At 40.0% G+C, this 13418-nt stretch overlaps 1 protein-coding gene across 4 annotated transcripts in view; it reads left to right on the plus strand.

Annotated features, from left to right (window-relative positions):
- SMARCC1 (SWI/SNF related BAF chromatin remodeling complex subunit C1) overlaps positions 1-13418 on the plus strand; it is a 185908-nt gene that overhangs the window by 138450 nt on the left and 34040 nt on the right. For 3 of the 4 annotated variants that reach the window (XM_068557306.1, XM_068557308.1, XM_068557309.1), the window contains exons 23-25: positions 643-757; positions 1438-1592; positions 12115-12249. In XM_068557306.1, the coding sequence (XP_068413407.1) occupies positions 643-757; positions 1438-1592; positions 12115-12249 (405 nt within the window). The remainder of the gene's footprint in view (positions 1-642; positions 758-1437; positions 1593-12114; positions 12250-13418) is intronic. The other variant, XM_068557307.1, reaches the window with a different exon arrangement.

Below are 13418 nucleotides of genomic sequence, written 5' to 3' on the forward strand. Positions count from 1 at the left end.
TTTGTCAACTTTTAATTTTGGCAGCATTTCATCTTGCTTCTTGGTTGATACTGTGCATTTTATTTATTTATTTTTTAATTGAAGTGTAGTTGATTTACAATGCTGTGTTAATTACTGCTGTACAGCAAAATGATTCACTTATACATGTATATATATACATTCTATTTTTATATTCTTTTCCATTACGGTTTATTATATGATACTGAATATAGTTCTCTGTGCTATACAGTAGGACCTTGTTGTTTAAACAATACTGTGCATTTTAAATGCTCTTAGTCCTTCTAGCCAACTAACCATTTATTTATTTGTTTGTTTAGTTATTTAGTATTTAACCAGTAAATAATGAAAATGAGTCCCACTAACATTCCTTTGGACACTGTATCCCTAGCCTTATAGCAGAGAGGATGGGAACTTTGTGCTTCGGAGACTTAAAGTCTCGTGAGCACTCAGGAGTTGAGGGTAGTGAAAGGTATTTCTCTGAATTTATTAATTTCTTTTCCAGTTTTTCTCTCCAAGACCTTTCTGAACCTAGTCCATTTCTTCCCCAAAATAGTGGAACCTTTTGTTATTCTAAGATAATATCACTTGTAAAAGGACAATTTTTTTCTCATTCTCTATCCTCTTCTTTTGTAACCCTTTCAGGCAGAAAACAAAGGGGAGAATGAAATGGATGAAGGTGATAAAGCTCAAGATGGAGAAAATGAAAAAAATAGTGAGAAAGAACAGGATAGTGAAGTTAGTGAAGATACCAAATCAGGTAATTTGAGGAAACTCTTTGGACTTTATTATATAAAACAGTAAAAGCACTGGAGAAATGTAGGCAGTTAAATTGTGTAGAAATATTCCCTCATTTATTATGTGTTTCTTAACATAACAGTAAATATGCATTTGAGTTTTATTTTGCACTTAGGTACCAGTGCTGATGCTAGTGGCTACATTGTTTTCAGTGATATATAGACAAACAAGTTGTTCAGCTGTGCCTGAAGTCACCACACAGACCTGCCATTTTATTTCCAGTCCGTTGCTGGCGTGTCCCATCCTGCCTGACTCGAAAGACTTGCAGAAGTACTCTGTTCTCAGCTTCTGATTTTCTCCAGACCCTCGGGTTTCCCAGAGCATTTCATTGACTGATGAACAAACATATTGGTCTTAGGGCTTAGTTCCCCTGAATTTTCCTTTATATTCAAGGGAACTACACAGAGAGCTTAGAGAAATAAAGAGAAGACAAAGTGTACTATTTAGAACATCCATCTCAAATAGAAGCAGACTTACATGCATGGAATGGTTCAGTAGAAATCTTAAGAAGCAAAAGGCACTGAGATCTCTTTGTAGCATCAGTCTTAGTTCATCATGTGGCAGAGGTGAGAAGTAAGATGGCCTATTGAGACTGGGCACACTGGTAATAAAGCTTTCTGGTTTGGTTTTTTTTCCCCCCAGAAGAAAAGGAGACTGAAGAGAACAAGGAACTCACTGATACTTGTAAAGAAAGAGAAAGTGATATTGGGAAGAAGAAAGTAGAACATGAAATTTCTGAAGGAAATGTAGCCACAGCCGCAGCAGCTGCTCTTGCCTCAGCTGCAACCAAAGCCAAGGTTTGCCCTTGACAGCTCTTTTCCTAGTGCGCTCTTAAGCGGTGAATGGCTGTATTGTTTTGAGGTTCTTGGGAACATTTAGTATAAAGAGCCTTGCACCCCATAGAAGATGACTATTTGCTTGAGTGACATTTCTCGGTTAGGAATTCTACAGGCAGGAGAATGGTGGAAATAGCAGACCTGATCCTAAAAGGTGGCTGCCTTCAATTTATTCATTGTGTCCTTCAGTTTTGTGAAGACTGCAGTGATTGAAAGCAGAATTTAAAGTCCCTCTAATGTGCCTGCAGAACGTGTCTTGGACTATAGTTCCAATAATTTCTACCAGATTGAAGTATTTGTAATTTTTAAGACAAAAATCTGTTTCCCTGTATAAATACTTCACCCTCCTCTTACAGACTGAAAGAGAGGGAACCTAAATAGCTCTTTTTCTTCTTGAATTTGCCAGCTTTCCTGGGGGTGGTTTTCTCTATTTATAACATAGTATTGGCTTCCCAACATATTTAAGAAGAAAAGAGAATGTCATTTTCCCTGCTTTGTTTTAATTTAGCACTTCAAAGCATTCCAGGCATGAATATGTCAAGTTTAAAAAAATCTATTTACCCCTTTTCTATTTTACCCTCAAAAGTAGTTTCCTGTCATTATAGGTCACCACATTTCAAGCAGTGGTTACTAGAACATAGCTAATCGTTTTATCTTGAGCTGTTCTTGATCCATTGGTAAAGATGTTTTTCATGGTCTTTAATTCCCCCAGACTGTTTAGCTGCTGTGAACTACTTCTCCAGGAGTTTAATCTGTGTAGCATGATTTATAACAGATCCATAGATGACCCAGTTCAAACCGTAAGACTACTGTTTTGAGAGCCTACCCGTCTGACGTAGGTGCAGACGGTGTGGGGGAGGGGTGTTTACAGGTCACAGTCTTGCTGAGTCAGTTCAGACAGATACCCCAGCTGAATGTTACTTCACAGTAGATCGAGGTTCTGCATATTCGTACTAGCCAGTCTCTTCCAAAGATGCCTCCTGATCTTCATGGTTCTTAAGTACAATTTTAGGTCTTCTCTATCCTCTACCACCCCCAACCTCTAGGAATTTGTGAGGTGTACTCTTGTTTAAATGAATACCGATGTAGACACCAGTTTGACTGTTGTTTCACATTTGTTTGGTTTTGTTCTTCCTTCGTTGGAAGCATTTTTTTTACTCTCTGTCTTCTGCCAGGTTGGACTCCTGGCTATCTCATTGTCTCTAAGCTATCCAAGTTCTTACTGTTCATACTGTCATCAAGGATCTCAGAGACCTTAAGGATTGTCTTGGGCATGTTTTCTCATTTTATAAATGAGGAGCTGGAAGCCAGGAGGGCTTTCCTCCTGTATGCCTTTTATCAGGGCATAGCACAACCATCCACCCAGTCTTCACTCAAGTCACTTTTGACTCCTCTCATTCTTTCATTTTCCATAGCTGTTCAGCCACCAGATCCTTCCTGGTGCTCTAGTTCATCCGATAATGCCCAGGCCCCCCCCGCCCCACACCCATCATATATTGCCTATTTCCTTCATCCCATTCTCTGTCCATCAGCCAGAGTAATCTTTTTTGTTTTTCAATTGTTCATTGAAGTATAACTTATATACAAATAAGTAGATATATATGTCTACAACTAGTGAATGTTTTCACAGGCTGAACCCACCTATAGACTCACAAACAGCACCCATATCAAGCAACATAACCTTACCAGCTCACCAGAAGCTTCCTCACGTCCCTTCCAGTTACTGTGATTCCCTTCAGGAGTAGAGGCTAGCCTGTCTCCTAACACCATGACTTAATATGAAAGGAATCATATGTAGAAGAATCTTTAAACAAACAAATATCAGCATGATACTTTCTTAAATAACCTCCCTGTCTCTCTCAGGCTCGAACTCCTTAGGGAATTTGGGAGTCTTTTCATGATCGGGACCCTTCTCACTTCTCAAGTGTCATTTCTTGCCTGTCTGTCCTGAACTGTTTCTTGCAATTCTACCAGACAAACTGCCCCCCTCTCCCATCTCCAGCTGGGCTTTTTTGGATACCCGCCCCTCTCACAGAGCGTGCCTCTCTCACTGTTCCTTCCCATTATTTCTCCTCTCTGTATTACTATGTGTGCTTCACGGTAAGTTGCCAAAGAAGGAACTAAAATGGTAGATTACCATAAAAAGTTTTACGAATGCTTCATGATGTTTTCATAGCTGTTAATATGTGCAGCTTTGGGCACAAAAGTTTGTATACTGTGTACCACTGACCACTTTGGCACAGCTGTTTGACTCCTTCACTGCAGAGAAACTGCTTTTATGGATCAGTTGCCCTGGCCCTTGGATAGTCCATACAAGGTTTAGAAGAGTGTCCAAAGAACATTTTCTTTCCAGGTCACTGAATTTCTACTCCCTCATCATCACTCACTCTTATTTCTAATAACTGGGAACTTGGGTCTTCGTTCTCAGAACACCTGTGTCTTCCACTGATTTGTGAAACTGTTCACATGCTCATGCTACATGACTTGGCACACATGAATTGTTCAGTGCCACTTATAGCTGGATCTGATACATTTCACAGCACACATAATCATTTTTGTGCTACATGGTAATTAAGGGGTAAGGAATTCACTTAAATTACTGTAATTAGTACAACTTATCTAGCCTATCCACGTTATCTCTTATTCTCTTTTTGTTCTTCTGAGTTTATAAACAGCTTTGTTATTAAGAGTTTTCCTTGATACATTTTAATTGTTTGTCACTCTCTGACATGGAGTGATAATTAGAGGTTCTAGATCTAGCTCCAAAACAGATAGGGTGGGCATGCTTTCTGGCTTTCCCCACCCTTGCCATATGAGGAGCTCTTGGGTATCACCTCCACTTTTTCATTCCAGCTACTGACGAGCTGTCGACTAACCCACCTGAATAGTGGTATGTGGGTGTGAAAAGGAGCACTGTTGGCTGGGTGCTCTCCATCCCTTCCATCTAGGTTTAGCTGGAAGTAAGAATACAGAACTACTGCTGGAATAAACTTAGAAACTCCAGAAAGTAGAATAGGTCCTCTTTTATCAGCAGCAGTAGGATTCAATTCTTTCAAGGTAGCAGAAATCACATTTTTTTAAGGCCACACAGACATTTCCTTCAGATTTTTTCTACTACCACCCCATGTCCACATACTTTAAAAACAAGATTTGTCTTTATGGTAACTGGGTGTTAGTTCTGGAGCAACAGGAAGATTTTTTTCTTACCTCTCAGAAATACCTCATAACTTGCTCCCTTATGCCTAAACTTCTTTCTTGAGATAGGAAAATTTTCATTGTACATTTTAGTCACAACGGTTTACCAGATAAACATTGATTGAATTGATTTGCATTATACGTATTGATCATTGATGCCATCTCTCTTTACTTGATGGTACTGCGGAGAGGAGACAGAAGGAAAAATTGACCTATTTGATCATTTTGCCTGCGGTTAGCCCTGTTCACTTCCATCCTTACATGACTAAATAGAAACTATTTCTGTTCTACCAGCTAGAAGCCGTGATTTTTTATGTAAAGTTCACATAGCCGTCCCGATCGAGTTACTTTTTACCGTTAATTGTTTTTTAGGTTGTTTCTCCCACATTCCATACGTCATCTGTGTCACACTCCCAGACCATCTTATTCTTCTTAGGTTCTATAAAGCCATTATGTGAAGAGTTGGGGCTCTCTCTATAGCCCTGTTTTTGGAAGGCCTTGGTCATCACTGTTGTCACATCTGTCAAGAATCCATAGCGTGAGCATTAGCAGTATTCCTGCTCCAGTTATCCATTGCTATGTAACTACCACGAAACTTAGTGGCTTAAAATCATAATCATTTTACGCTTTCGCATGATTTTTATGAGTGAGAAATTCTGGCAGACTCAGCTAGAAAAATTCTGCTCTGTGTGGCGTTGGCTAGTTTACTGTGTATTCATCTCATGCCTGGGCTATTACGGAGAGCCTGAGATGGCTTCACTCACACCCCTGATGCCTAGGCTGGGGTGGCTGTACCACCTGGAGGCTGGCTGGCATCACTGTCTACACACAGCCTCTCTAAGAACTTATCCTGGGCTTCTTCATACTAGGGTGGTATCAAAGCGTTGGACTTTTTTATGTGGCAGCTTGAAACTTTAAGAGAAAAGTGTCCCGGATGATAAGAAGGGAAACCTGCCAATGTCTTGTGGCTTGGGCCCATACCTGGCACTGTGTAACTTCTACCCAGCTCTACTGGTCAGACATTCTGTCCAGATTCAGGGTGATGAGGGGATATAGAGGCCAACATAGAAAACAAGTTTACAACAAACATTTCAGGTCACTGGTATCAACCAGGCAGACAACAAAAGGAGAATCAGTTGTTCTTGAGAAGTGGTAGAGCTTCAGCTCAGAAATTGCAGAAAAAGTCAGGTGTTCCAACATACATGTAATGAGAGTCCCAGAAGGAAACAAAAAAGATGCAGGGAAATTAAAAAAAAAAAAAGAAAAGAAATTGTGGCTGATTGAAGACTTGCCAAATTTGATGGAATGCATTAACTTATAGATCCAAGAAGCTCAATGAAAAAATATAGGACACCTGCTGTTAAAGATACTTAGAGGCCCTCCTGTCTAGCAGAGGCATACCCTTACGATTCTTAGAAACCCTGCTATGCACTCCCTTCAAAAGGTCTAACAGCCAGGCACACCTGGAGCTATTTACTCTGAGTTCATATTTTACTGTAGTGCTCTGGATTTGATCTTTGTCCTAAAGCCATTTCTAAGTTTCAAATTCTTGCTGGGAGTAACCAGTGATGAGAAACAGTTTTATTTTCAAACCGTGCTCTGTTTCGTCTAAATTGTACCTGAAAACTGAATTCTTCCTTCTTTGGTTCCTCTCTTTTCTTATATAAAATACAAAAAGAATGTTTACATTTTGCCTGGAAATCACTCCAGCCAGATCCACAAATTTATTAATTACCCTATTTTCCACGTCACTAGTGTGACAGTGTTTCCAAACTTTGTGCTTCCATATAGCAAAGATCTACTTCTGTTCAATCTACAGTAATATTTCCCTCTCTTTTAAGCTCTCACCAGTGGTTTTCTTGAGAATGCACTCACCACATGATCCCACAGCCAAAGTCACACTTCAGGTTTTTGTTCAAATAGCGCCCTATTTCCAGGTACCACATTTTTTTTCCAATAGCAAAACTTAGTGGTTTAAAAAACAAACCATTTTATTATATCTCATGATTTTGTGAAATTTGAGCACCGAACAGCTGGGTGATTCTGCTCCATGCTTTATCTGTTGAGTCATTTAGTGGTATTCACCTTACAGGTAGGTTCATCTGGAAGGGTCCAAGGTAACTTCCTTAAGTCCTAGTCCTTGGCAGGGGTAGCTGGGTCCAGTTTCTTCTCCATGTAGTCTCCAGATCTCTTCCTGTGGTCGCTTCAGCACGATGATCATATACTTCTCATATGGCAGCTTGGGACTCCCAGAAAGAACATTGCAAGAGACAAGACATGGGAGTTCCCAAGCTGGGACCCAGAAAATATCACCACTGTTTTCTGTAGGGCAAGGCAGTTAGAGAGGAGGGGTCGTAGACCCTCTCTCTCCAGTGGAAGAAAGGCCAGTGAGTTTATGGCCGTCTTTAACCTACCACAAGTCCCTTCTAAGAATTCCCCAGGAAAGTAGCCAGTAAAATATCAATTGTTAATTGTTAATAACAGACATTGGGTGATAACTAAAATCCTTTGGATTTAGACTTTAAAATTTTAGTTCGAGCTTTGCTGTTTACTAATCTCTTAGGCAGCTAACATAACTTTTCTGAACCTACATCATGTTTTTTTAATCAGCGGTCCTTTCTGATCTGCCTTTCTGACCAGATTATCGATGAGAATCAGTCAAATTTATGTATAAAAAAGCATTCTGGGGAATTCCCTGGCGGTCCAATGGTTAGGACTCTGCGCTTCCACTGCAGGGGGCCCGGGTTCGATCCCTATTCAGGGAACTAAGATCCTGCTGCAAGCCATATGGCACTGGCGTGGCTCCCCAAAAAAAGCACTCTGTAAGATGGAAAGTGCCATACTTCGATTATTCAGTATTTGAGTGCCCATTATGTGCCAAACACTGTACTACAATACTAGGTTTATTTTGATGCCTAAAATAGATATGAATAGTCCCTGCCTCTTAGGAACTTAAAATCAGTCATTAACCTTGAACCTCACAGTCATCTGAGTGGAGACATTAGACTAGACATTTTAGTGTAAAGGAAAAGAAAAAAACTAAAGAATAAAATGTTGGAAATGTAACCTTGAGGAGTGACTCTATTAGGTGAAATCTAATTAGGGATTATATACTATTCAAAATTTCTTGGAATGAAACTCTTTTTCTCTCTCACACATAGACACAACACATAAATTTATTCTACTTTTGCACAATGATTTTCATACAGGTTTTGTTTATAAATGGATTACTGTCTGATAGATACTTAAAAGCCCTAACAACGAACGTTTCATGTGTGTTATCACACAATGATTTTAGAATTTATTGAACTTTTTCATCTCACTGATGTAGAAACAGATCCATAGAAATGAATGATAGGGGCTTCCCTGGTGCGCAGTGGTTAAGAATCCGCCTGCCAACGTGGGGGACACGGGTTCAAGCCCTGGTCCGGGAAGATCCCATATGCCACGGAGCAACTAAGCCCGTGCGCCACAACTACTGAAGCCCATGCGCATAGAGCCCATACTCCACAACAAGGCAAGCCACCGCAATGAGAAGCTCGTGCACCGCAATGAAGAGTAGCCCCCACTCACCACAGCTAGAGAAAGCCTGCGCATGACAACGAAGACCCAATGCAGCCAAAAATAAGTAAATAAAATAAATAATTTTTTTTTAAAAAGTGAATGATGGGCCTAAAATTAGGTAACTAGTGTAACTAGTTATGGGCCGAACTAGTACCAAAACCCAGATCTCCAGACTTAGAGTCTTGTGACCCCAACCAACCCAGAAACATAATCTGATAAAAATTCTTCATTCCAAGGAAAATGTTTTCAAACATTTTACAATTAAAAACCCAACAGCTAGCTTAAAAAAGTGTCCATCTTTTTTTTTCTTTGTTTAGCACCTCTGCTATACTAATTATGATTTGAGTTCTAATTTTTAGGGACCCCACCCCCAAAAAAATAAGGAAAGAAGGAAACATTTATACAGTACTGTCAGTTCCTCCCTGTCTCTCTCTGTCACCTTTCTTACTGCCCAGCTTTGCTTCTAGGCTCTCATCAGAACTGAATTCAATTCCCAGTTGATTTAACTGCAACCTTTGGCAAGATATTTAACTTCTCTAAGCTGCAGTTTCATTCTATATAAAATGGAGATAACATGTTTCTTGGTAGGTTATTATTAGAAGTAGCGTGAAAATACCTACCAGGGTGTGTAGTATGACATATTTCACCCTACTCCCATAATGCATTCCAACAGTTAACTCTCACTTTTACCATCTTTTTTTCTTCTTAAAACAGACAAATTTGGATCCGATCCATTAGCAACTTTTGTCCAATGCTTAGTAACATTTGTCTGTCTAATCACTTCAAGCCCCTGTGAAGTCTTTTTAATTCCCTTCAGAATCTACTTCTTAAGCCTTTTTGACTTCTGGTGACTTCTTGGGTGGTACATATATATCACCAAATCCATAAATTAGCAGAATTTCTTAGAATCTTTAATAGCAGGAAGCATGCTGTTTCATGAAGGAAATTTCTTGTCTTCTTCCAGATCAGAATCTCTTACCAGTAAAAATATGAATAGTCATGGAGGTTAAATCAACAAAAAGAATCTAGTAATGTAGGCAATCTAGAAATGTAGGAGATAGAGAAATGGCACATTAGTAAGTCCATTAGGGTTCAGTCAGTAAAATTCAGAAAGTGAGACTACATAGGAACAGGCCAGTTCTTTCAGAGAAATCTGTTTTATCTCTCCTCTTATAAATAGGGATTGCAAGATGGAGGAAGATGAGAAGATGCAGTGATTTGTTTTAAGTAATTCTATAAAGAAAATCAGGGTTTATATTAATCTTTATTTTTATTTTATTTATTTATTTTTTGGCTGCGTTGGGTCTTCGTTGCAGCATGCAGGCTTTCTCTAGTTGCGGTGAGTGAGCTTCTCATTGCAGTGGCTTCACTTGTGGAGCATGGGCTCTAGGCTCATGGACTTCAGTAGTTGTGGCTTACGGGCTCTAGAGTGCAGGCTCTGTAATTGTGGCGCACGGGCATGTGGGATCTTCCCGGACCAGGGCTCAAACCCGTGTCCCCTGCATTGGCAGCTGGATTCTTAACCACTGCGCCACCTCTTCTAAGAATGTTTTAGTGTTAGCTCTTACATGTACATCTATGATCTACTGAGTTAATTTTTGTGTATTATGTGAGGTAGGGGTCCAAATTTATCATTTTGTTTCTGGATATCCAGTTGTCCCAGCACCGTCTATTGACCCACCTTCTGCCCTTTTTAAAAATTTATTATGCAACTATTGGAATATATACAGAAGTAGACAAAATAGTGTAATGACTCTGTACCCCTCACCCAGCTTTGGTTATCAGTATATTGCCAGTCTTCTTTCATTTGTCCCTATTTGCTTTTGGCCTGTTTGTGCCACCCTGTTAACTTAGGACTTCTTTCTTAGGTTGAGTCTGTGATGTCCGGATCTCATGTCTTTTATCTTTCTCTCAGTTTACACGAAGTTAACTGGAGCACGTCCTTCAAAAACATGTGTAGGATTTTGAGTCCTTGATTTTGGAAATTTGTCTTTATTCTGCACCTAATTGGTTTAAGTTGTTGTACTTGAAATTCTAGACTGAAATTTATTATCCCTCACAATTTAGAAGGCATTTTTACCTTTGTTTTCAAAAACCTAGTTTTGCTTTTGAGAAGTCTGTGACAGTCTGAATTTTTTTTTGTAACCTTTTTTTTTTATATCTCATTAGAAATATAAAATTGCATAACACGATCAATGATAGCAGGCTTAGAATCATGTAATCTTTATTTAAACTTTTGGTGTTATTGATGCAGCTTAATGTAGTTAGGGAGGCAAACATGACCATTAATAGCTGTAGATTCTTTCATAAAATCTTTTGCTTACACTTCTGAATCTTCCTGCAGATGGGTCTCTATAGGTATAAAATTATATTTTTCTTTATCAACTATAAAAGAGTGAAAAATAAGGCTCTTATTTAAGTGTTCTCTACCAGTTTAGTTCCCAAAAGCCTGTATTAAACTCCTCCTGTATGTTCACTCCTTCTAGAGTCTATAAGAAACACAGATCAGTAAGTCAGCCACTCCATGTTACTTCTCAAAACCTTGTGTAGAAGCAAGATAAGCACATAAATTCAGTAGATGTAATAGTACAAAATAGTGTTGGGAGTTTGTTGGTATAAGCTTTTGGATGGTGTCTGGAGAAGGTGGTATTGATCCTTTGCACGTAGTCAGGACGTTGGCCAAATGTGGGATCCTCATCCTCTCTGAGTAGTGTGGCATCTTCCTCTGTGTGCTGCTGATTTGACAGGAAGCATGAGGAGGACTCATCAGTCCTGTACAGGGGAGTGAGTGGTACATTCTTCCAGAATAACCTCCTGTCTTATACCCTATCCCCAAACTAGGGGTGGAATATTGTTCACCCCCTCCTCTCTGTTCACAGTAGACACTCACTAGGGGCTTTGCATCTGAGTGTTGGTTGCTGAGGGAGAGCACTGCTTGCCTGCTCCGGGACAGTTCATAAGGAGGGAAAGACAGAGTTACAGAGTGAGGGTGGGAGGTAAGTGGGTGGTAGATGGGGACGTACCTTCCAGGCCATGGTGTCCTCCTCTTTGCCTTTCAAGGCCCTGATTCAACCTTTCCTCCTTGGTGGGCTCTTTGAAGAGAGTAGATTAGCATGGGAGAAGTTTCCTTTTAATCCTTAATTTCTGTTATTTATAGATTTATATCTATATATAGATTTATATCTGTAAGTACCAGAAATTCAGGCATGGATAGTTGTTGTTTTATTTATTTTTTATTTTTTAAAAAAATTTATTTATTTATCTGTTTATTTTTGGCTGCGTCGGGTCTTCGTTGCTGTGCATGGGCTTTCTCTAGTTGCAGCGAGCAGGGGCTACTCTTCGTTGCGGTACGCGGGCTTCTCATTGCGGGGCTCGTCTTTGTTGCAGAGCACGGGCTCTGGGTTGTGAGGGCTTCTGTAGTTGTGGCATGCGGGCTCAGTAGTTGTGGCACATGGGCTTAGTTGCTCCACAGCACGTGGGATCTTCCCGGACTAGGGGTCGAACCTGTGTCCCTGCATTGGCAGGCGGATTCTTAAACACTGTGCCACCAGGGAAGTCCCTGTTATTTTAAATTGAAATAAATAGTAGAAAACATGCAAAGGGGGCATCTAAGGCACCATTCTTAATTCCATAATTCCCACTTCCAATAGCAATTTCAGCATTTTCTTACTGTTTTTTAAGCAAACGTTTACCTAAATACTTTGAATGATTTTTTTGCCCTTAGCACTTGGCTGCCGTGGAAGAGAGAAAGATCAAGTCTCTGGTAGCTCTCCTGGTTGAGACACAAATGAAGAAACTGGAGATCAAACTTAGACATTTTGAGGAACTGGAAACCATCATGGACAGAGAGAAAGAAGCTGTAAGTAAGGGGAATTTTATAGTGGCTTTTTCACAATTAAACTCTGACCACCTTTCATAAAATACGAGAAATAGAAATAGAGAAAAGACAGTAACGTAATTTGTTGGTCTCCGTGGCTGTCGTCTAACCTTTTTTCTGTGTTTGCTTTGCCCTTTCAAAAGGATTATCAGCCAGTGATGATAAATAAAAGTAACTCTGAAAATAATTTTCTAAACCTCAGCTTCTTACACCTTTTGGCTTTCCAGATACATGATGGTATCAAATTCTCCCTTCTGTAATAGTCGGATCTTAGACTTAGCTTTATTACCTATTTGTTACCTTCCCTCTCCTGTATGGGGAAGAGCAAGTGGAACCAGGCCTAGCAGAGTACTGGTAAGCAGCATTTTCTCTGGCATACACTTGATATAAGGACGTGGCCCAAACAGGACAAAAAGAATTATGAAAAAGGCCAAGAATGAGGAAGGAAGCCACAAAAAGTAAGAAACATATAATCAGGGGAACATTTGGTTATTTCAAGGGATTTTTTGGAGAGACAGGGATGAAGTTCTCTGGAGAAATTTATTTTTTAATGAGTTGACCAGGAAAGGAATTAATGCCTTTCTAAACAGTGGGCTAAATTTGAGGATTTAGTTAGGACTTTTTCTGATTTTCTGATTGTTTTGACTTTTTTATCGGCATACCAGATACTGGTATCTCTAAATGGGAGAACCTTAAGATTAAACCATTCCAGAAGAGTTTTAATTTTAAGGATCCATTTGCATTTGTTAGACTCTTTCTTAGTGGTTAATCCAAGCAAGTCCTCTGGCAGATTCTTCATGATGAGTAGCTCAGTAACTATCACAATAGCCCGTTTTCATTTTGTCCTAAGACCTGTTCTTCCACTTACATTCTGGCCTCATGAGGAAGAGGCTGCTTCAGTAACTATCCTACCCACACCCTATGCTACCTCATCCCCACTTCCCTAATCCTGTAAGTACCTCTCACATCACCAGCCCTCTCCTGCCCCAGGAGCAACAGGCCACCCCAGTCTCATCTCCACTGCTCTCTGTGCACCAGCCATGTCACAGCACGCCACATGCAGGCTTCCCTCATGGCCGTGTGTATCCTCTGCCACCTGAGTGCATCCTGCTCTTCCACCAGCAAGGCCTTTTTTCCTACTCTTTGCCAGC

Source organism: Eschrichtius robustus, chromosome 12, assembly GCF_028021215.1.
Source record: "Eschrichtius robustus isolate mEscRob2 chromosome 12, mEscRob2.pri, whole genome shotgun sequence".
In the NCBI taxonomy this organism is placed as follows: Eukaryota; Metazoa; Chordata; class Mammalia; order Artiodactyla; family Eschrichtiidae; genus Eschrichtius; species Eschrichtius robustus.